This window comes from Solanum pennellii, chromosome 8, assembly GCF_001406875.1.
Source record: "Solanum pennellii chromosome 8, SPENNV200".
Lineage (NCBI taxonomy): Eukaryota > Viridiplantae > Streptophyta > Magnoliopsida > Solanales > Solanaceae > Solanum > Solanum pennellii.
In genome coordinates, this window is record NC_028644.1 from 56,157,842 (window position 1) to 56,182,162 (window position 24,321).

The window sequence follows — 24,321 nt, forward strand, 5'->3', positions numbered from 1 at the left end:
ATTGTTTACAATAAGTTTATTGTGAGAACAGATAATACCCAGGTAAAATGGTGGATAACTAAAAAGGTAGAAGATTCAGTTACGACAAAGGAAATAAGGAGACTAGTATTGAACATATTAAATTTTACATTTACAATTGAAGTAATCAAAACTGATAAAAATATGGTTGCAGACTACCTATCAAGACAAAGCTACTCAAACTGAGGACAAAAATGAACATACAATTGAAGAGCTATTCAAAGCCATTACTACACTTTGTACTAAAGTGGATAGAATGGATAATGAGATACAAAGGCTACAGACTAATGAAGATAATCTGAAGTCTAGAGCTAATATAAGTCAGCAGTATGACTATAAAAATGCAGTGCTACATCGTTCGGCAGACGGAAAACAGCCAGAGCTAAAAGGAGACGATGGGAAACTCCATAAAACCCATGACAAAGTTTGTTCAAATACAGCTGCAGGTACAAGCAGGAAAGCTAGTGAGAAATCACGAAACACAAACCTAAACTAGTTATTTATAAAATCATTTATCCAAAATACACAAATACAAATACCCACAGAACCACAAACTTCCACATATGCAGCTAGCATACAAAGTGATAAAAAGAGATACAATTACATTGCACAATCGTATATCGAAAACATATATAAGATCCAAACATATTTAAATTTAAACCCCAGATCTACACAAACCAAAAATCCAGAAGAAGATTATATAACCCAAAAATTACAAGGATATAACAGATTAATCGCACAACCCAATACTAGTCCAAATTTAGTTAGAACATGTTATAATTATGGTTTACTTGGTACAGTATACACATATGATGGAGAAGAGATAAGTGGAATACCAGAATTATATAAAACGTTCGTCACATACAAAAGAGTTACCAAAGGGAATCTATTTTATATTAAGTTTTATACAGCACCAGCTGAGATATTATATGAAGAAATCAAGTCACCAATTCAAGTTATAAAGATAGGTCTAACTAGAGATATGATAATACCAGAAGACATAGAAAAGCAGGCTGAAATACCAAAGATAGAGATACCAGGCTTTTATGCAAATAAAAGGATAATTGGTATATCAACAATTATACAAGAACTAGCTAATAATTATTTAAACGGCAATGCTATTTAGAGTTACTATGCAAGAGACCAAGTTATGATATATTCAAACTCCAAGGAATTAAGAAGAACAGATATGGATGAAGTTCAGCGATGGATTTTATCATTATTAAAACCAGAGGAACAACCTACAACAAGAGCATTAAATAAGGAATTTATTTCAGAAGAATTATTAGTCAGATATTGTAAGCTTATTGGAAACAAATATCCAGATCACAGATGTTTCAAATGTAACGGAGAAGATAATGTTATACCAGATGTCGATTTGGAGTAAATGAAAGAGATAAGCAAGCTATGATGACAAAGCATCGGAGATAAGAATCTTTTGAGATAAGATTTACTTTTTATTAGCCAATATATAACAACTACTTGTAAAGTTTTTTGATAACATTGTAAAGTTTTTTTTTAGTCGTAAAGTAAATAGTGTGTCGGCCAACAATAAAAAGAAAGGGCCATTATGTAAAGCAGTAATAGTATGTATTTTGTTTATTAGCGTCGGCCAAATATAATTAGGCCATGTGTAAAGAATGTGTCGGCCACTTATATTGGCCAGAAATGTAAGTTTGGTAGTATAAATAGAATGCCTTCCCTCATAATAAAAGGAATCCTCTTTCCTCTATTACATCTTTCTCTCTCTTTTCTTATAATTCTGCTTCCACCCCCACATTGGTAAAGCAGTAATAGTATGTATTTTGTTTATTAGCGTTGGCCAGATATAATTACGCCATGTGTAAAGAATGTGTCGGCCACTTATATTGGCCAGAAATGTAAGTTTGGTAGTATAAATAGAGGGCCTTCCCTCATAATAAAATCAAAAAAAAAAAAACTTTACAATGTTATCAAAAAACTTTACAAGTAGCTGTTATATATTGGCTAATAAAAAGTAAATCTTATCTCAAAAGATTCTTATCTCCGATGCTTTACCATACCAAATATCCACCACTAAAATCTTTCTTAAAAATAAAGTTTAACTCAAGCGTTTGTAGTAACAATCTAGTTGGCTTCTCAAAGGAGAACGCAACACAAAATCTCATTATCTGAATACGTCCTATAACTGATAAGTCATGAAATAGTTAGTATTTACACTTGACAATCAACATATTCGTTTTTCATAACACTATTATCACACCTTGAATGTTCGTTATATCTATCACTTAAACACATCTTACTTATCGAGAAGATCATACACCAATAGCTAAACATTTCTATCCATTGAATAGAACCCAAAACATTATTAAATACATTCTTAGATTAGGTTGATAACAAAACTAACACACATCATAACTTTTATCAAGTAAACATCTATATTATTGTGGTAGTCGTATCATAATTTTTTTATACCTAATCTATGAAATCATCATAGAGATTCTGGCCTCACTTGCCTCAACATAATTTCATCATTTGCTAAGCAACACGTACTTTAATTGTAATTTTTTTAAAAAAGTAATGGTGTTCATTACCTATCCATCTCTTAAGAAACATCTTGAATATTCTGACATTGGCAGGCCATCTAGCTTTCCCCCTCTCTACTTCCTATCCTTCAAAGTTTAGGGTATATAATTCTTCATGAAGACGCTAGAAAAATGCGTCATAGGTAGTACCATTACTAATCGACGCTCAACATGAGGCTATCACCACATTATGTGTATCCTTGAAACTAGTATGTCACAAACTCAATACTAAGTCTTTCCACTATATTCATTTTATGAAGCAACTCAAAACAATTAATACTGAAGGCATAAACATCTTCAGTATCAATAACGATGAAGGTTGTGGGTTTCAACATCTAACCATATTTGAAATAGAGTGAAGAAGTTCGGATACCAATTTGTATCACCTAGATACCAATTGGATTCCCGTACTAGCACGAAAGAAAGAAGGAATGAAGTTTTCCTAAAGTATTATAGCCTCTCGGAGAAAAGTAAAGGTGTTCCAATACCGTTACGCACGACTTTACTAAACTTGTCCTTGTGTGATGAGATCACCGAACCTTACGCTCTAATACCAAGTTTGTCACGACCCAAAACGAGTTATGAGTGACACCCACACTTAACCCCTAGGTGGGAGAACCAACGAAATTAACCCCAACTTACAAAATACAAGCATAATACGGGAGCTCAAAAACTTACTAAATATCTTTTCCCAAAACCTGAAAGTTATCACAACAAGGACATCTAATCTCCAATTACTAAGTCTAAGAGTATCAAAGACACCAAAGTAAATGAAATACAATAATTTTTGTCCGAAAACTAAGGACATTAGGTAATGACCAAGATAATTCAACCAAAGCTCGAATGAATAGCTCACCCTTGAACCTAATATGCTGAGACTGACTAGAGCTGGGGTCGAGTTAAATTTGCTGGTACACTAGCTGCATTCCATAAAAGAAAAACAAAGAAAAATACTAGTAGGGCTCAGTACGGGACAACATGTACTGAATAGGTATCATCGGTCAACCCAAAATAGAAACTAATATACAAAGAATAATAATATGAACTCAACTTGACACTTAACAGGTGGTAAGCGACAAAAAACATGAACAAGTGACTACATAATCAATCACAATATCAAGCACACCCATGAGGATTCATGCCTCCACGCCACGCTCATTTGAGACATAGATTCTTTGAGATTGAGTACAGTAAGTTAATTCCATAACTTTTCCTTTAATGTTAAAAAGAAGAGAGAGAGAAGGATTTAGCTCATTTTTTTAAAAATGGGACCCAATAATTCATTTTGCAAATTCTAAGAGAACCTCATATAATTTGTGTCTACCACATCATATCTATTGCTCATCCATTATGAAAATTTTTGTGTTGTATCTACTTTGGAGTAGACACATGGCAATACTTTGACTTTTAACTTAGAATGTCTCTCTTTTCTTGGTGGTTTATATCTCTTGTTCTCTATTTAGGAAAAGAAGAGCAAGCATAAGGTGTATCATATAAATTATTATGTTTTATTATTAATTCAGCTTTTTTGTTATTTTCTGTAGTTATCTCGTTAGATATTTAGATTTGGCTTGAGATTTCTCTTCATCCTCCATAAATTTTATAGAAGAAAGAAGACCCAATTTAATTAAACTCATTCTTGGTGATTAGATCAATTTACTAGATTTGTACGTTTTGCTCTTGGCTATAGGAAGTGGTAGATTTGAATTGCAAATGAAGTTTGCCTTGATATTTTGTTGTGTGAGAGAGAAAAAAATTCAAGTAAAGAAATGCTCATCAAGGTCAGTTCTTTACTCAGCTGGTGGATTTAAATTATTTTTTTCGTCAAAATTAGACAAGTAAATTTTTTGATAAAGTAAATTAAGTATGAAAGAGGTTTTGGAGGTATCAAAGTATGTTATTCATTGTATTCCATGTATAGAATTTAGTATTTTCTTCATTTTAATTTATATGAGTTAGTTACGGAGTTTAGGAAAATAAATTTTTAAAACTTGTAGTTTTAATAGATTTTGTGGCTAAAAATTATTTCATTAATTATAAAATAAATATATTATAAATAAATTGTTACGATATAAAAATATGTCATTTTTAAAATAAGGAAAATAAATCTAGGACAAAGCGTATATTAATTTATGTTAGTGATCCATTTATATTGTTGAATATGATAACCTCTTCTAACTTCAATTATTCGTAATTAAAACCAATAACTAAATAAAATTCATTGACTTTGGAGTGGACACTACCAAGTCAATTAGAGGATATTTGATCACTCTTTTTTTTTCCCCTTCCTTACATATATATGTATGTTGATCATTTATAAGTTTGTACAATAACCACAAAAGGATGTGTGCCTGTGTTTTTTTGTTGTAAATATGGGAATAAAAATGGCCATAACTCAATTCATTTTGATTATTAATCATTTTAAGTGAATGTAATTTACTTTAATCACATCTTCTTTATGTAGTAGATCTTAATTTTATGGTTAAGAATCTCCAATTTAAAAATATATTTACCATCAAATAATTGATACTATGTTTTTCAGTTATTATTGTAAATCACATCAATTCATTAGCTCAAACAATTTTCACGTTGGACCCGTGACACGAGCCATATTTTTCTAGTATTAATTAGAAGAGACACTTCGTTTTCTTTTGATGGAAAATTTGATTCGGAGAAAAAATGGAGATCTCAATTTTTTGAGAAAGAAAAAATAAATTAATTACATTCACTGATAAAAGATTAGTATAATCTAAAGAATCTATATATAACAAAATAATTCCAAAGACATGTGACTATATCTAACAATGACCCATAGAGAGTAATGAGAATCAATTAAGATTAAGTTTAACAAGACGCGTGATTCGATTCATCCAATAATATAAAAGATAACAAAAGCAACACTTTTGAAAAATAACCCCAATCCGAGGCCATGTGCGCTCGAAGGAAAAATCAAACAATTAACACTAGTTTTATGAAATCATCCTAATTGCAACATCCCTAGTTACTCTTCCCATCCTTAAATATCATTTAATAAATCTTTTATCATGAGCTAAAATAGAAGTTAATTCTTGATGATCAACTTCTAGTTATACTCATTTTTTTTTTTTTTTTTTAAATAAAATAAAATAAGTTTATTTTTGAAAAAAAATATGTGCGACTATACCGCCACCTCTTGTCTTGTTTAAAGTCGTGGACGGAAGTCAGACATTTTTATATATATAAATAAAAATTGTATGAGCTGAGAGATACCGAATTTGACCGGTCCCCATATTCCTAATTCATCTGCCTTCTTGGAACCAGGGAGGAAACGAATCTGGGGACGAATCAATTGAAAACGTTACCTTCAAGAATCTCAAAAAATAACAGATTCTGGACAAACCCAATTTGTTTTCTTACATTTATGTGGTGTTATTTGGCTTACATCTAAAGGAGTATTGATTTTATCGATTGCCCTTTAGATTTTTTTGTTTTTTTGTTTCTGGGTATACTTTAGATTGTGGAGATTTGGTTATATGGGCAAGATTCAATTTTGATATTGAAAGAAGTAGCATTTCAGTTTGGATCTTGAAAGAGGTAGTTGTTTTGTTCAAACTTTCTTTGCATCTGTTTGATGAGAATTGTAAGAATTGGTGAAAAACAAGGTAGGCTTGTGAACATACGGTGTTCAATTCCGGTTGTTCTCAGGCCATTGGTTGAGCAAAAAGTTTTACCCTTTTGTATCCCAAGAGATAGGTGGGACAAGGAGTTTTACAATCTACAAGGTGGATAGCAAGTTGTTCGATTGCATTGTATTTTGGTAATTGACAGTAGTAACTTTGAAGATGAGTTCTTCTACACAAGGGACTACTTTGTCCACAAATGTGGTAGGGTTAGTTGATGGGTCTTCTGCCTCTCATCGAGAGGTTTCTGTTTTTGATGGTTTGCCAATATATGTGAAGGAGCTGATTGCTGGAGGAGCTGCTGGTGCATTTGCCAAAACTGCAGTTGCCCCATTAGAGCGTGTCAAAATACTTTTGCAGGTGAAAAAGGAAAAGAGATACTGTTTTATCTAGCTTCCCGTGTTTTAAAGTGATCACTTGTTTATGCCAATTTGTACTGTTCTAGACAAACCGAATGGTTTTTGTTTAGTTATATACTTCTTTTATTTCAGTTTATATGTCTCACTTTCCTTTATTGTCGGTCCCAAATAGAATGATGTATTTCTATATATATTTACTATTATGTTCTTTTGATCTTCTCTAAACTGAGAGAAATTAGTCTGGTTGGAGTATTTTATCTGATTGGATAAATGGGAAGCAGTTGCACCATTCTAGTTACATGACTGAGGAAAATTTTTGTTTTTAGTGTCTCTAAGTCATTAGTTTTGTTTGTTTTCTGAAATTGATTGAAATCTATGTATCATCCATCACCTTATCCGGTTGTTCTCTATCCTCAGTTGGGTTCTTGTGTTTTCACTTGAATGCATCTGCCAGATGCTCATTGTATATTTTTTTCTTTTACATTCTTCACATGGATACTTCAGTTTTAGCTCATTATGACATTCCTAACTTCCTCCTGCTTGCTCTTCTCCTTAATTCTTGTAGACAAGAACTGAAGGATATCATTCCCTTGGAGTTCATCAATCTCTAAAGAAGCTTCTGAAGAATGAAGGTGTTATTGGATTTTACAAGTAAGTTTAGATTGTACTGTTTAAAAGCTTGAGTTTGTTGTGGATGTATTGGTTATTAATGACACGACGTATTGCAGAGGAAATGGAGCAAGTGTTCTCAGAATTGTCCCATATGCTGCACTACATTACATGACCTATGAGCGGTATCGAGGATGGATATTAGAAAATTACTCTGCATTAGGAACAGGACCTGTTGTAGATCTTTTGGCTGGCTCAGCTTCTGGAGGAACTGCAGTTTTGTGTACATATCCCCTTGATTTGGCTCGGACCAAACTGGCTTATCAGGTGCTTAATTTGTTAAAATACATTTAGTTTTCTTTCTTTGCTCTTTACATGTCTGATTGCATTTGGCAGTTTTACTATTTTGCAATAATTATTGAATTTTTCCATTAACACGCCCTGCCAGAGTTGGAAATTAATCTGATTAGCAGCACTCACCAATTGCCTTGCTTTAGTAGGACAAATAGTTGTATCTGATCTTTGACTCATCTAAATGGAAATATACCTTATTATTTCATTAAGATGTGTAAACTATCATAGGTAAGCTGCCCTACTTTGTTAAACACTCATGTAAATTGTAAACTCATATATGATGGAGGAATGATCTGTCCCTTCTCATTCTCCGTCTCTCCAATGACTTCACAACTGTGAATTTCTTTCCTGGTTAATTTGACAAATTAGATCCATTGTGGAACTCCATCCTGCTGCATCAACTAATAAAAGTTGCATCCTGGTATCAGTTTTATCTTGAGCTTGTCTTTTAGATAAAGCTTATTGAGAAATTATCATTTTGACTGATTCAAGAATTATATTAAAAGAATCTACACTGTTGTTTGCTCCAACTTGGCCATTCTATTTAAATCTTGATTCTTGTATATGCCAGAGATCCTCCAAACATATTACTTTGCACTAAGGATCCTTGTAAATGGTTCTATTTTCTCTTACTCTCAGTCTCATGTAGGTTCACTAGATCAAACAATTATAAATTTTACCCTTGAGTGTTGGCATACTCTTATCTTTTTTCACGGCATTAAACTGTTTGGATGGCTATCATTCATATTTGTTTTCTCCCCTTATCTTTCTTTAGGTCAAGGGGACAAGAGGAAATGGCAGTAGAGCAACTCATATTGGTCCTCAATATAGTGGTACTAAAAATGTCCTAGAGGCTGTCTACAAGGAAGGAGGACTCCGTGCACTCTATCGAGGTGTAGGTAAGTATTGATTGGCTCATATTGAATAATGAGCTTTTACTGCCTAATTAACTCATCTGCAACTAATTGGGTCATAAATCCTTAACTTTTACTGCCGAATTGACTCATCTGCAACTAATTGGGTCATAAATCCTTAAAAACACGAAGGACCTAACTTTATGAAGCATGTTGTGCTTTGTTATAGATGTATTAAAAGTGATTATCATGGCAGATTTTGGATTGCTGATTCAAGTTGTACTTGAGTTCGATACTAGCACCAGTCATTTTTCTTTTCTTTGATATTTTATTTTCGGCAATTTATCAAACCTTTTTTCTTTATGAAGTAAATTGTTGCATTGATGGCATCAACTCATGAAACATACTTGATTCTTCTGCAGTTCCAGAAAAGACCAACCAGACTCTACCTCCTAATTTTCATTTTTTAAATGTCGTTCTTTTCTTCCGTAATGCAAAAATTAACAGAATGTTTAAATTGTTTTTGCTATAAACGAAAATTCGAAATATCATAACGTCAAAATCCCTTAAAGTTACATACTCAATCAAAAAGGATGAGGATACTTTTATACTAAATTTAGACAACTAATTTTGGGTTTTATGTTGTTTCACTGTTTCAAGTACTTTGTATCTTTATCTTTACTGCAACGTTGGAAAGTCACTGAAACTGATGGACTGTGTTTTTCATGTTACTAGTTTAATACTCCTATGCCATATTTTTTGTTTGATTGGGTAAAGCTGATTTTTTTTAAGCTCGAAACAGATGGACTCAAAAGCAGAAAAGATTATATTTTGATAAATTGGGGATTTATAACAATAAAAGAAAGTGTTAGGTACCTTAAAATTACTATGAAATTCAAAAACGAAAATAAAAAATGAGGAAATAAAATTTAAGTTAGTAAAATGACAGAATCTAAGAACACTCCAAAATTAAAAAGACAACCTTAATAAAAGTAAACGTTCAATTGTTCTTTTTGTGAATGGTTAGATTAATGTCTCTCATTTCTAAAATCTGCCGCACATCCCTAACTTTTATTATTTTGTGTGTGTTGATGTGTCCATGGTTGTACATGCATTGCCTAGGTCTTTGCATAAATGGTTTATGGTTTTAATTCTTTTTTGAATATTGATGATTCACAAATGACTCGATTTATATTCGGAACAGGGCCCACCCTTATTGGTATTCTTCCTTATGCTGGATTGAAGTTTTATGTTTATGAGGAGTTAAAGAGGCATGTTCCTGAAGAGCACCAATCCTCCATTATGATGCGTCTCTCGTGTGGAGCTATAGCTGGTTTATTGGGTCAGACATTTACATACCCATTGGACGTGGTTAGGAGGCAGATGCAGGTATCATCCTCAGACATAGCATAACTCAACATAACTCCTATGCATTTTGTGTTGATTGAATTAGTGCGTGTTAGACCAGTGTTGGCGCAGATTACTTCTGGTCTGTCAGACCACGCTGTGCCCTAAAAATTTCCTGTATTTTGAGTTCATGTCCATAATCCATTCTATATCCTGAATGGAGTGATTAGTATTTCTGTGCATCATATGTGCTTGTGGAACTCCATAAGAGTCTGACTGACTAATTTGTGTTCGTACTAATCCCTCTGTGGGAGCCTTACTAAAATTTACTCCCTTCATTTCATTTTAACCTGTTTGATTAGATACAGTGTTTAAGAAAGAAGAACTTTTGGAACTTGTGATCTTATATATGTCATGACTCATGACATTTGTGTGGCTATATTATCATGTAATTAATGGTAAAGTTGGGAAGTTCTATGCTAAATGATTTCCGAATATACAACGGTGTCACTCTTTTTGGAACAGAGGAAGTAAATATTGTGCACTAGCACTGCCACAGATAAATGAAGTTAAGTTCTTCACACGTTTTGAACATGTCACTTGTTCATATGAAAATATCATTTATTCAGGTAGAGCATCTGCGACCTTCATTGCAAGACAGAGCCAGATATAGGAGCACGTTTGATGGACTTTCTTCAATTGTTCGTAATCAAGGTTGGAGACAATTGTTTGCAGGGCTTAGTGTTAATTATATGAAGGTAAAAAGTCCGGTTTAATAGTAGCTTCTTCACTACAACTACATTTATAACTTGTTCTTTAAAGAATTTCTAGTTGACCCACTTTTGAATGTTATATATCTTGGCCATAATACACATTTTGGCACACTTCATTTGGGAGTTGGGTTAAACTTAAGTGGTAATAATATTTTGGGAACTTGAATGTTGATTAACTGAAGAAATGGCAAAAAAAAAAAAAGTGAATGACTAGCAAAGCAAAAGAAATAATCCTGTGGTTAAAACAACAAAGTTTGTCCACCTATAGTGTTGTTTAGTCATTGCAAGTTCGTTGAAAGGATCATAAAGTTAAGGGATAAGGCACAAGTATCCACAGACATATTTAAACTTAACTAGGTCCTATTATCTCTCTGAACTCGTTTTTTTCGTATTTTATGCATCTTTTGTGTTGATGTGCCATTCAACCACTCAAGTTGGTTGTGTTCCTAACACGCGCCTACACGTGTGTAAATATTTATTTTTTTTTAAAAAAAATATTTTCATTTTTATCTTGTATCTAGATTAAGTTAATACACATATTTTTTCTACCTTATATCAAATCTTTTTTTTTGTACCTTTATTCATTGTTTTTTCTCTTTTATTTTTCTATTGATTTACTCTTTTTTATTTTCTCTGTCTTTCCTTTTGATTTGATTTCAAATTTAACTCCAAATATCTTGGATTTAAAATAAGTAAATTTCGAACTAATATCAAAATAAGTGAAGAAAATCAAATAAAACATAAAAAAAGTTAAAACGGTAAAATTAATGGACACTTTCTATTTTTATTTTTTTTAAAAAATACATATAATTTCTTTAAATAAATTAATAGTGAAAAGATAAGATATAAATGAAAAAAAAAAGTCTAAAGTGAGAAAGAAATTAAATAAATATTTTACAAAAAAAGAAATGAAAATTATTAAATATATATAAGTTTCTGTATCAATAAATATGTGTTCTAACTAATTATAAAGTTACCAATTAAAAAATGTCATGTGTCCAATTTGTATCCTCATCACTTGCCCACTCTCTATGCTACGTCAACATTTATGGTGTATTATTTCATTTTAAATTAGTTTAGGGGTAATAAGACCCTAGTTAAGTTTATGCGTGTCTCTAGGATTTCGGACATAATTTAGGGTACTTGTGCCTTACCCCTGAAGTTAATAATGAAAGTGACATTTCTATTGGGGAAAAATTGATAAATTAATGTATTTAGCTCTTACATTTGCTAACAGTTCTTAGATTTATTATGTTTGCTGATTGGATTAGGGCCCAATGCAAATTACCTTACTATTTGTGAAAAAGGCATAAAGGTGTTCCCTTTCATGAAACTTTTAGTGGGGCTTATAACTAAATGAACTTCTGAACAAATGTGTAGTATCCCCAAATTATTGTTAGCTAATAGTGTTATCAGTTTTTTCATGTATACAGTGTTATACAGTAAAGAATATTCCTTACATTTGAAAAACCAAGTCAAATAGTAATTTATACTTGATCTCAAAGAGTATAGAAACATCAAGATATGGCATTTGGATTGTGTTAAATATCACTTTTAACAAGTCTTTTTTGACAAAATTATCCTTTCTGCATGACCTGTAGTATAATCAACTATGCTTGTTAGTTTGTCACTCTTCAGAAAATAAAAACTATCTTGGTCCCTCCCTATTTTCCTGAATATCCAGTTATCATCACCCTCCCTTTCCCAGTCTCGTGTTATGAATTATTTCCTTAACCTGGTGAGTGGAAATATTAAGCTGAAATGGGGTGAAAAGAGAAGGATATTTTCATGACCACTGAATTATTGAAAGTCAATCTCCTTTTGCACCACAAGAAGTATGTTCAGCAGTGACTTTTTTCTGCCTCAAGTATGTTTCCGGAGAGAACTCACACTTCTGCACTTCCTAACAAGGAGCCAAATTCCTACATGTTTAAATTTGGATTTGTTCTTGTCACATCTACAGGTAGCAAAGGAGGAATCATATCTTAGCATTTGAGAAAGAACATGGTGCAAATCATCATTCCAAGATGGATTAGATATCTACTGTCTAGTATTATGTACCATATTTCATGTTGTTAGATTTATTGAGTAACTCATCAGAACTGCTTTCGGTTTTGTTGGCAGATCGTCCCCTCAGTGGCAATTGGTTTCACAGCATATGACACAATGAAGGCGTACCTTAATGTTCCTCCTCGGCAGAAATTAAAATCTGTATCAGCTGCATAAATATACACCCCCAAATGGTGACATCAACTCACATACTTCTGTATAGAACTTATGATGGTCTTTGATTACCAAGGGGGAAGAATACGTACTCAAGGCGTGCACAAGTTCTCGCCACGTGTGAGGTATGGAGAGGGGTTGGACCACATTGGGTATATTCTACACACCCCTACCTACATAGAATTTACTATACATCGCTTTCCTAGTCGTCTCTATTCCTTCTAACTAGCTCAATATTGTAGTTCCTGATGTGAAAGAATTACAGTATGCTCAAGAGTGTGCTTCTTACCTAAGTTGGATATTCTTACTTCTTGAAGATTAAAGGTTCAAAGAAGGATGTGTAGTGAAGGGAAATGTCTTCTTGAAAACAAGTGACTGTTTTTTCTTATTGGTATTTGGTAAAAGAAAATATTGTTAATTTGCACGAGTCTTTTATTCAGTCCAGACTCTAGAGGCTCTTTGGTCATTTGACTAGTTTTAAAGAACCTTGATAATCTCTTTAAAATAAAGAATATATGATGAATATTATAATATGCAAAAAATACTATCAATTTTAATTTTAAAAATATTTAAGAAGTATCTAAAGGCTAGTTATATCAAGAGTAAGTCAATAGTATAAATCTTGCGATTTGAAACTTACTATTAGAAGGACCAAACATAATAATTTGACTTCCTAATTCAATTCAGGATGGTCAACTAAGAGGGAGTGGTAGCATTTGCAGATTTAGATTTAATAATTTGACTGGGAAATTCAACTTCGAATAGTCAACTAAGATTTACGTACATTCAAACTGATTTGTACATATTGACTGCGAATTCAATTTAGCATATGATAACGGAAAAGCCAAATGTTTGAAATTCACGAATGTGTGGTAGATCGCTAAACACTTCAAAGACTCTTTGTTAATGACATTGCAAGACATGACGACTTAGCCAACAACATGTGCCCTTGACGGTGAGTGTATGCATTGCTTCTACCATGATCTAACTTAAACAACCAAGAGAACTGAGATAACGTTTTCCTTTTTTTTTTTTTAATTAACCATAGTCTCATAAACATTATTTGTAGTTGATTATACTGTTCACGAATCCTAATTGAGATAATGCAATAATGAATATTTCTCACTGAAGGCTTAGCCAGTAGCCACCTTTGCATACATGTTCTAAAACTCATTAATTAGCCGCTTGGTTAAAAATTATTCCTCTAATTGATTATAAGAAATACATGTACTGATTTAAGTCCCTTGCTCTAAGCTGTCACATTTCTCATCTTGTTTTTAGTTCTGTTGTTTTTGACAAAATAAAAAAGAACAATACCATGCCAAAGACTAGACTATGAATGAATAATTATTTTGAAAGTTGGCATTTTGCAACAATGATAAGTTTTTTTAATTAAATGGGAGCTCGAGCGGTATAACGCCTCAACTCAGCTGTTTATATTTTTCAGCAATAACTCTGTCTATCAAAACTTAACATATATTGTTTCCATCTTGATTAAACAATTCAGGCTCAAGCTTGTGCCTAGAAACAAGACAAAATGGCTGTTTGGACAACCAAAGATCGACACATTCTCCATGTTTGCAACCAGGAACTAACCTTGCAAATTCCTCATTTCCAGTGACATCCAAGCAAATTGCACAATCATTAACGTCCAAACTCAAATCTTTTCCAACGATTTTAGGGAGTTTCTTGAGCTGAACATCAGAAAGTCCTTGCTTTCGAGCAGTTTTGATCACCACTCGAGAATGGTGATCATCCCTACCTCGTAAAAAAACAACGTAGAGGTAGAAGAAGAAGAGCAAAGCCATGACGACGAAAGGTAAACAAACTAGTAGATACAGAGAGATTGCCATTTTTCTCTTTTCCTTTTTGATGAAGGAGTGAAGTCCAACTCCAACTACTTAACTTGGTTAAACTTTTGTTATTGATGGAGTGGCCTAGATATGTGTTTTTTCTTGCACAAATTGGGAAATAGAAAGAAAAAAAGGACAAAAGTTATTGTTACTAGTTGTCTTTGCAAAATATTAGATTGACACTTTATGTTCTTTACCAGGTCAGGAAATTTTACAAAAGATAACATTAATTAATTATAAAAACCAAATTTAAAATAGCAGTACTAATAATTTTGAGACACTTGTTTCTTTAACCAATGAAATATCCAACTATCTGAGGTTGTGTATGGATATGATGAAGTGGAATCAATTGCACCAGAATAAGTAGGGTGTAAATTGACTGGTTGGTTTGAATTTTTTAAAATATTAAATTAAATTATTTATGTCAAGATAATGATATATATGAGTCACTTTCAAATGCGAGTAATTTGTATAACGATAAGGATATATATGAGTCACTTTCATAATGAGGGGTATATCAGTCCAAATGACAAAATTGGGGGTGTATGTATCAGACCCTTATCGATAAATCAAAATCAAATTAATACAGATATATACTTAATTTGTTCTTCAAATATTTCTTTAATCCTATCAAAATGTAACTAAGTAGTTTCATAAGAAAATAACACAAAATATATGATATGAGTGATAATACCAAAATAGTCAATAAAATAAATATTGCAAATAATTAAGTCATAATGAAAATGATGATAACTTAAAAGTATTAAATCATGTTAAAATAAGTTTAATAATTATTAATTACAAGACTAAACATTAAAAAAGTTAAAATTAAATGCTGCATTTTATATAACTTTCTAAACCAATGTAAACCTAAAAAAATAGATCTTCAGCATTATTATCTTTTTTAGTGTTGAATTGTTTTTTTGTTAGCATTAGTATCAATTTGATTTTGATATGAGTTTTGTTATATTTAATAATATCTATGAACTAACATTTATTGGATCATTCAAAATTCAAAATCAAACTTGAAATAATATGGTAAAAGATAACAACTATTAAAAAGTATAAAAAAAATTTAAAAATTGTATCAAAGTAAATAAATTTATGTATAAAATAAATTAAAATATTATATATATATATATATATATATATATATATATATATATATGGTTGTATTTTTCTTTTTCATTACCAAGCTAAGAGCACGTTTGTCATTGAGGTAAAAATATAATATAATATAATTTAAAATTAAAGAAAGTCCGAACTCAAAATAATTTGGTTAGTATTTCTATTTAGATATTTATATTTTTACTTGAAAAAAAAACCTTAATAAATATTGTAAAGATAATTTTATTTGTGAATTTGATTAACAAGTAGTAACATTAACATCATGTAATATTATTTTGTCGATATTTATGATAATATTTTTAAATTATAATTTATAAATTAATTTAATAATTATAAAAAAATTAAAAAAAGTGGGCTGACCCGGCAAGCCTGTAACATACGTACTTGTGGGTTGAGTCAACCATTTTTTGGCCCAGATCAAAATTTGAAGCCCCGCCTGACCTGTAAAATGTTAAAGTCTGTATGGGTTAGCCCCGATGGAGTGCTAGCCCAAATTGACAACTCTAATTGAAATATTCGGGCATTCCTTTCTTGCCACGCCTGATAATAATAATGGAGCCAAAAAAATTTTGTTAAGGGGTGCCTAAATATAAAGGGTAAAATATGGAAAAAGCAAAAAAATAAACCTTACTAATAAAAAAAGATAATTACATTATAACTCGACAAGATGTGTAAAAGTCAAGTGTGTGTCATTTAAAGAGAAAATAGTCAAATACCCCCTTAATTTAATACCAACTACACACTTATAATTCACGAGAAACCTATTACCTCTCTGGACTATTTTAAAATATAATTATTTATTTTCAAAATGCTGAGGTGACAAAAGAAAGTCTAGTTCACTCTCTTTGAGAGAGTGAGAAGCAATAAAAATAGTTCCATCTTTAATTTATAAGTATTTCCTTTATTTCATACTATTACTTTTATGATTCTTTTGAATTTTTAGATTTTCTTTTATTCTTATTTATTTTTTCATTTTTACCTTCTTCCTCTTCTTTCTTTTCCTCTTTAACAAGGCAAGATCAGCTTACCTCCGCCACTAGGCACGCATTATCCATTTATCACTAAGTCAATTCTCATATTCAAATCACATATTTTTCACAGTAGCTTCATCTCTCACTGATTTCGAAATTTAGCTGTAACTCAAAATTAAAATCGTAAGTCAAGAGGATTGAACTTTAGTGTAAAAATACAGAAGAATTCATTGAGTAACTGTAGAAACGCAATTTTTGACCGAACATAAGGTTTTATACTATTTTTTATTCCTTAAATATTTATTTTATGTTTAAGTTAGATACTTTAATTTTGTCTTATTTTTATTAAGTTATTTTTATAAATTTGGAAACAACAAAAATAGAATCATTTTTAAGGTATGTTTTATTTAATTGTTAAAAAAAAATTAAATGAAAAGCTATAAAAATAAATCTTCTTATAATTCAAATGTAATAAATAAACTAGTGTTTCTTAATTATATTTTTAATTAGCCATTTAATTTTTTAATTGGTTCTAGATAATTAATATTTATTATTTATAATTTTGATATATTTATAAGTATATTATCCATTATCATCACGTTTACCGGTAACCCCACTATCACTTCCCACACCCTGACATGATCTTCTCCACTCACCCTCACACTCACATACACTCCTACACACTATATATACACACATAAACCAAAAAAAAAAAAGGAGGAGAAAAAATTTTTCAGCAAAANTTTTTGCGGTATTCAACTTTAACTTATCACTTTTAATTTATTTATGAAATCTGATGTAGTTTTATGAACTTTCTTATATAATTTTGTTTTATTAAGAATTCGATTGAAATAAAAATGTAAAATTAAATACATTTGTTGTTATTTGTTATTGTACAATTTTGATGCTTTGAATAAGTTTGTAGTTAATGTCACGTAGAATCTCATTGAATATAGAAAATTAATGAAGATTTTAGAGTTAGTACATTGAATAATTTTTTAGAAAAAAAATGTTAGTTGTGATTTTTTAAAAATGAATAGGTCATAACATCTTTTCTTGTCTTGATTTAAATAATACTGATAAAGTAGATATAACTAAGCTAATAAATAAATAAATAAATAAAACAAATTATTTTAATTTATGTTATCACACAAAAATAAGATTTATTCTAACAATTTGTTATTGTTTCGTTGTAGTAAAAAGTGTATGCTTAATTTTAACGTTAACATTAAGAGTAATAAAAATATTAAACATTAACATATAAAATAAAAGATATAGAAATAATGCCAGAATTATATATTGTATCCTCAACATTTAGATTTATTTTACATTATTTAGTTTTATTTATAAAGGAAAAATATTTGTTTTAATTGCTAGATTAGTTTTAGGCATATTAATAAATATTTGTTTTAATTAAGAATGTGGTTACACATATTTTTTGAGACACTAAAAAATTCAAGGATGCGATTACGCACCTGGCCAAATTATTTTAAGAACTAACTTTCATTAATTTAAATCAAGAACTGTAAAAAAAAGTTATTACGTGTGATGAACTTGAGAGATGAAGACAGTTATGTCTCCAAATCTCAAAGTCAAGAATATATTTATGCATCTGATTTGAGACCAAATAAAAGTTCAACAATAAAAAATGCAAACAGTTCATGACCTGAAAATAATATATCCAAAAAAAATATTTTAAAATTAGTATAAGTCAATTAAAAGCGATCGTGCTAGAACCATGAGACTCGAGGGATGCCTAATACCTTCCCCTCGGTCAACAGAATTTCTTACCTGAATTTTTGATTTGCAGATCAAAATAAAGAGTCAATTTCTTTTGGTTAGGGATTAAAACAAAAAGGTGACTTCGAACACCACAACTCAATTCCAAGTGGCGGCTCTGAAAAAATAAAATAATCCCTTAATCAGTAACGTCACTTAAATTGGAAAAAAGTTCTTCTGCCGCGCGTGCGAAAAAGGGATGTGACATCTCTGGCGACTCCGATGGGGACTAACCAGAATTCGAGCTTTGTATATTGACTTTTACTTAATTTTTTATTTTATTTGAATGGATATATTTTGTTTGATGGCCTAATATGCTACTTGTGTATATTTATATTGTTGAACTTCACTAAAAATAAAAATAAAAAATAAAAAAATTAATCACACCTTATGAGTCTTTGACTACACTTGCACACATTCACAAGAATGCAGTTATACATCCTATTTTCTCTTGACATAAAAGTGGAGGGTTTTGGCACCCAGTGAAGAATATTTAGTCACATATGTTAGGTAAGGTTAGACAAGCAATGAAATCGGAATAGCGCTGCTACCGATAAGTTGTCCCTCCTTGGCTCGAGTTGTCCACTTGAGTAAGCCAATCTAGACACCTATCTTCTTTAAGTCCTAATTATCACTAGTAGGCTCTACTCATTTACATAATTTATCTTCGACTTAGTGAGTCTTGAAATAAGAGTTGAGTCCGCTTAGAACAAGTATCCTTCTCTTGCTTGACAATTTAGCTCATTTTATGTGTTATATGAAAATGCATCTATTTAAAAAGTCTCTAGAAGTTGACTCATTTAGTGTAGTGAAATTTTGATTTTTACAAAAAAATAAATAAATATTTCTTCTTTTAGGAGTTATTATACTTAAAATAATAAAATGAAAGATTTTCCACTATTCAACTAAAAAATATATTTAAGTTTCTTTTGTATAATTAATAAAAAAAATCAAAATATTTCATTTTCAGACAAGTGTTAATATATAAAAAAAATTTAATTAAGCTGTTCAACATTAACGAACTACGCACACCTGATTCTCACTTGATGAGATACGTAGGCAACCCTCTCTGTGGTTCGGTGATTCTTTATTAAAAATATTTTTAGAAATCTCAAAATTCAAAAAAAAAAAAGATGAAAAACAAGGAGTTTTAATTTATCAAAAAAATGTTTTTATTAATTTTCTTTTAATAATTCAAAAAACAAATTAAAGGATTTTTCCTCAAAAAAAAATAGAAAGATCTTATCCATGTTCGCAAGCGTGTTACATACGCTATCCCGAACGGATTTTTATCAATGCATTATCAAATAATTTATTCTGTTTTATTTTATTTTATTTTTATTATTATTTTTTTTAAAAAAAACAAATAAATAATTAGTAATGAATAATTAAGAAATGTCTAACACTAACAAACTTAATCATCCATGCACAGAGTTAAATTAAGGTGGTTGGTTTGTGGCTAAGTTGACATCTCATTCCAACAGTACAAGGTCTAAAGGGAAAAAGAAAATGGTTCAGAAAGACGAAAATAATTCGGACAATGATGAGGTTCGAAACCAGAAGACCTCCCAAGAAAAAGAGTCAACAGAAGAGGTACGAATATTAAGACAATAAATGACAGATATGTACGAAGCTTGGATGAGTGGACAAGTGCCACCATCTTCAATCCGTAACTATTTAAATACAAATATGTCACCCCCTATCCAAGTGTCAACAAATGATCCAATTTATCCACCTGGATTCGGCTCCTATAATAACACATTCAACGCCGGTGAAACTTCTATGGTGCGCCCTTTGAGTATACCTATGATGAGTAACCCACTCTTCGTGCGAACTGCACCGACTAATAGCATTCCACAACCAACTATGGCGCCCAAATCCAATAATGATCCCTCGTCCCATGTTTTTCATGACCACGACGACTATACCCGCGAAGAGGCTCTTAAAATTTCAAAATCTCATCCTCACACTCATCAGTATAGTGTCCCTGTTGAAGCTGAAAAGACTGTTAAGAACGAGGAACATGAAGAAATGACGAGAGCTTAGAACACAGTGTAAGAGATATGCAGGGATTGAAAGGGCACAAAAGTATCTCATTCAATGATTTATACATGTTTCCCCATGTTCATCTACCCATTGGTTTTAAAACTCTAAAATTTGAAAAGTATGATGGACATGGAGATCCTCTAGCTCATTTAAAGAGATATTGTAATCAACTTAGAGGGATCGAAAACAAAGAAGAATTGCTCATAGCTTATTTTGGGAAAAGTTTGATGGGAATTGCCTCAGAATGGTTTATAGATCAAGATATTTCTAACTGGCATACATGGGATGATTTGGCTTGATATTTTGTTCAACAATTTCAATATAACATTAACATAGTTCCAGATCGTACTTCACTGGCCAACATGAGAAAAAAGACCATTGAAAATTTTCGTGAATATGCTATAAGGTGGAGGGAGCAAGCTGCGAGGGTTAAGCCGCCAATGAAAGAGTCTGAAATGATTGATGTTTTCCTCCGAGCGCAAAAACCAGACCATTTCATTATTTACTTTCTGTTGTTGGCAAAACATTTGCCGAAGTTATTAAGACTGGTGAAATGGTGGAAAATGGCATCAAGTCTGAAAAGATTGTAACTCAAGTTGCCTTGAAATCCACAATACAGGTGATTAAAAATGGATCATGAAATCTTGGGGGAAAGAAACTGAAGGAGGATGTAGTGAATCTTGTGTCAAACACACAAAAAGTCCAAGGGGTCTATTTTATCAATCTGCACCACCTCAATACCAGCACTATATCCCCGTGCAAGATACACAATACTCTATGATCCCACCTCAATATGCAGTCTATGGTGCACAACCACATGTATATCCACCAAACAATTTTTAATGGCGAGCACCAACACATCAAAATGTTCGTCCATCCTCTCAGAATTTTCGAGCACCTTATAATCTCCTTCTGAGAAAGAGATTTGATGGAGATCAAAGGCCTAGAAATAATTTCACACCAATTGGAGAGTCTTACACAAGTTTATTTAATAAGTTGAAACATCTGAAGATGATAGAGCCAATTCCTCAAAACAATGTGAACCCACATGCTGAAGGTTTCAATCCTACAATATGGTGTGCATACCATTCTGATGATCCAGGGTACAATACTGAAGATTATCGAAATTTAAGAAGAAAGGCTGAAGAGATGATTCAAACAAAGAGGATAGTGGTTCAAATGATGAAACCCCAAATGTTACTAAGAATCCTCTACCGGCGCATAATGATGTACACTTCATCGAAATGATATGTGATGATAAAGAATATGAAAATTCTATAAATTCTCAAGAAAAAAACAATTAAAATTCTTGAAGCTTTCATGAAGGCTAGCATGCAAAATAGTGGATAAGAAGTCAAGCTTGGTGATGGAGATACACTCTTCTTTTCTCTAAAAAAAGAGTATGGATAGTTTATTTTGTCATCATTTCTGCTATGCAATATTTCCTTATTTTATTTTAGTAAGTTAGACTTTTCTATCATTTCTCTTATATGTTTGTTTGTCGATTCTTATCGTAATTTGGGTTATTATAGAGTTGTAACCTGAAATTTAGTTTTTTTGTCTGATTACTAAGTTATTTTATCTTAACATAATATTTTTCTTGTGTCTATTTGGTTTTCCACATATGCATCTCTTTTCAATTCAATTTTTGTGACATGTCATGCAAGGTGATTTGGTGAAATCTTATATATCTTTTTATACATCCTTTAGTATGAAAAAATGCGTAAAGAATTGACATATGTCAACTGTTGTCAAGAAGTTATTACTCAGATGGAGATTTCAAACAGACAAATATATACATATCCAACAACGCATACGTTACAAAGAGATAACGTCTGATTATCACTTCACATCTTAAAGAGTATGGTTGTATTTCACATTTTTAATAATTGATATGACGAAGACATTTCATTCTAATATCCAAACATCGTGTAATCCTTTGCTACCCCTTTTGAGCCTTAATTTTTTTCTTTTTCATACCCCTCTTTTGGAATCAAAAAGTCACAAATTCAAAAAAAAAAAAAATTAGAAGTAAAAAAAAGGGTCGAGAAAAAAAAGTTGAAAAAAACATCAATAACAACAAAAGAACAAACTTTCTGAACTACGTTTGACCTGATTCTTATTTTGAAAAGATACGTAGGCAGCCTTATTATAAGGTTCGGTCCAACCAAGAAGAAAGAACCTAAAAGGTCCTCATCACAAAAAATGGGGCAATTAGAGTCGATTCCAAATGTTGTAAGTCTTAACCCTGTTACCGCATTTGAGTCTTTATGACAATCCTTTCTTTGTAACCCTATCCAAAAGTCACGTCACAATCCAAATAAAGACCTTCTGATCAATTTTTAACAATGACAAGTCAAGTAAGCTTTCAGTGTTGATTATCATATAAGAAAAACTCATGTCCTTCGTATGAGGAGTGAAAAATGAGGAAATCTTATCGACGAAGATCCTTCAAAGTACTATAAGACATCAATTGTGTTGAGAGAAAGTGCAAAATGAGAGTCTTATTGGTGAAAATCCTCATGGCACTATAAGAAGATGATGAGTGAGAGATATACAAAATGAGTGAGATCGTTGGTCAAAAGCATTTTGAGGCACCACAAGTCGAATGTGAGGCATGAATCTAGTACAAGATTGAATTATAAAAGCATGACTTCAAAGACTTAAAGTTTGACCAATATAAAGTTTAGATTGATTGGACAGATCAAGCCATTTAATCTCACATGCATGTAATGATCATTAGAATTGAGCATCACTCTGAAATGAGTTTCTTTTTATTTTATTTTTATTTTTTGTTTTTATTTATTTTCTTTTTTTCCCTCAAAAGGAATAAAAAAATTCTTTCTTTTTTATTTTATTTTGTATAGCTCAATTCCTTTTGTATTTCTTCGTTGAGTTAGTTTTCATTAAAGCATGTAGAAAATGATTTCAAAATTGCTATCATTTATTCAACTGCTCAAAACAAAGTGTGGTCAGCACATCTAATGTGACATGATTCAAGAAATAGTGACGTTCATAGTAACTTGTCAGCAATTGACAAAATTTGAGAATTTATTTGAATAGAAGATTCAATGATTGTTAGAAATGGAAACAATATGACGAATTTGAAGTTGAAAATTCTGAATAACTAAATATATTTTAAGATTATCAAGGTGAATTGAATAGCAGATGAAAGCAGTCTATCCCAAGCTTAGAGTAGCTTTAAACATGGCAAAAATTGAAACATTTATCCTCAAAGCCAATGCCACAAATCAACCGTCATTATAAAATAACAAATGAAAATTGAAGACTCAAATTTTGTAAACATTATTGCAAATAATAATAATAATAATAATAATAATAATAATAATAATAATAATAATTAAAAATTACATGCATTTTTTCTCCTAGGATAAATATTTTCTAGTCTTATTTCTCATTTTTTTCTAGGATTAACACTTCCTAGTCGGAGACCGTTATTAATATGATTATTTTATCTATTCACTTATTTTCTCTTTCCTAAAATAAACACTATTTAGTCTGAGGCAGTTATTTTTCATATTTATTATTATTATTATTTTATTTTTTAGGATAAAAACTTTCAATTCTAAAAAATCATAATAATAAATAACAGAATTAAAAATAAAATTTAAATGTTATGGTAATTATATTTGATAATTCATAGTTGTAACGACCTGTTTAGTCGTTTTGAGCAGCAGATTTTATTTCTGGAAAAACTGTGTGAGTCGACGGAACCCACGACGGACCGTCATGGGCACGACGGGCCGTCGAGGGGGTCTCGTTC

General features: G+C 31.2%; 2 protein-coding genes and 1 pseudogene across 2 annotated transcripts; 2 read left to right on the top strand and 1 right to left on the bottom strand.

The window, feature by feature from the left end:
* The first annotated feature begins 274 nt into the window (after positions 1-274).
* Positions 275-1,144, top strand: LOC107027729 (annotated as a pseudogene).
* Positions 1,145-5,726: 4,582 nt separating this feature from the next.
* Positions 5,727-13,178, top strand: LOC107026637 (mitochondrial carrier protein CoAc1). The gene is made up of 7 exons (XM_015227683.2): positions 5,727-6,601; positions 7,166-7,251; positions 7,329-7,536; positions 8,339-8,462; positions 9,622-9,806; positions 10,394-10,522; positions 12,662-13,178. The coding sequence occupies exons 1-7, from the start codon at positions 6,404-6,406 to the stop codon at positions 12,761-12,763; spliced, it is 1,032 nt and encodes a 343-aa protein (XP_015083169.1). The 5' UTR covers positions 5,727-6,403; the 3' UTR covers positions 12,764-13,178.
* A 1,051-nt stretch (positions 13,179-14,229) lies between these two features.
* Positions 14,230-14,568, bottom strand: LOC107027730 (E3 ubiquitin-protein ligase ATL23-like). Its single transcript, XM_015228813.1, has one exon. The coding sequence runs from the start codon at positions 14,566-14,568 to the stop codon at positions 14,230-14,232; it is 339 nt and encodes a 112-aa protein (XP_015084299.1).
* Between the last annotated feature and the right edge of the window lie 9,753 nt (positions 14,569-24,321).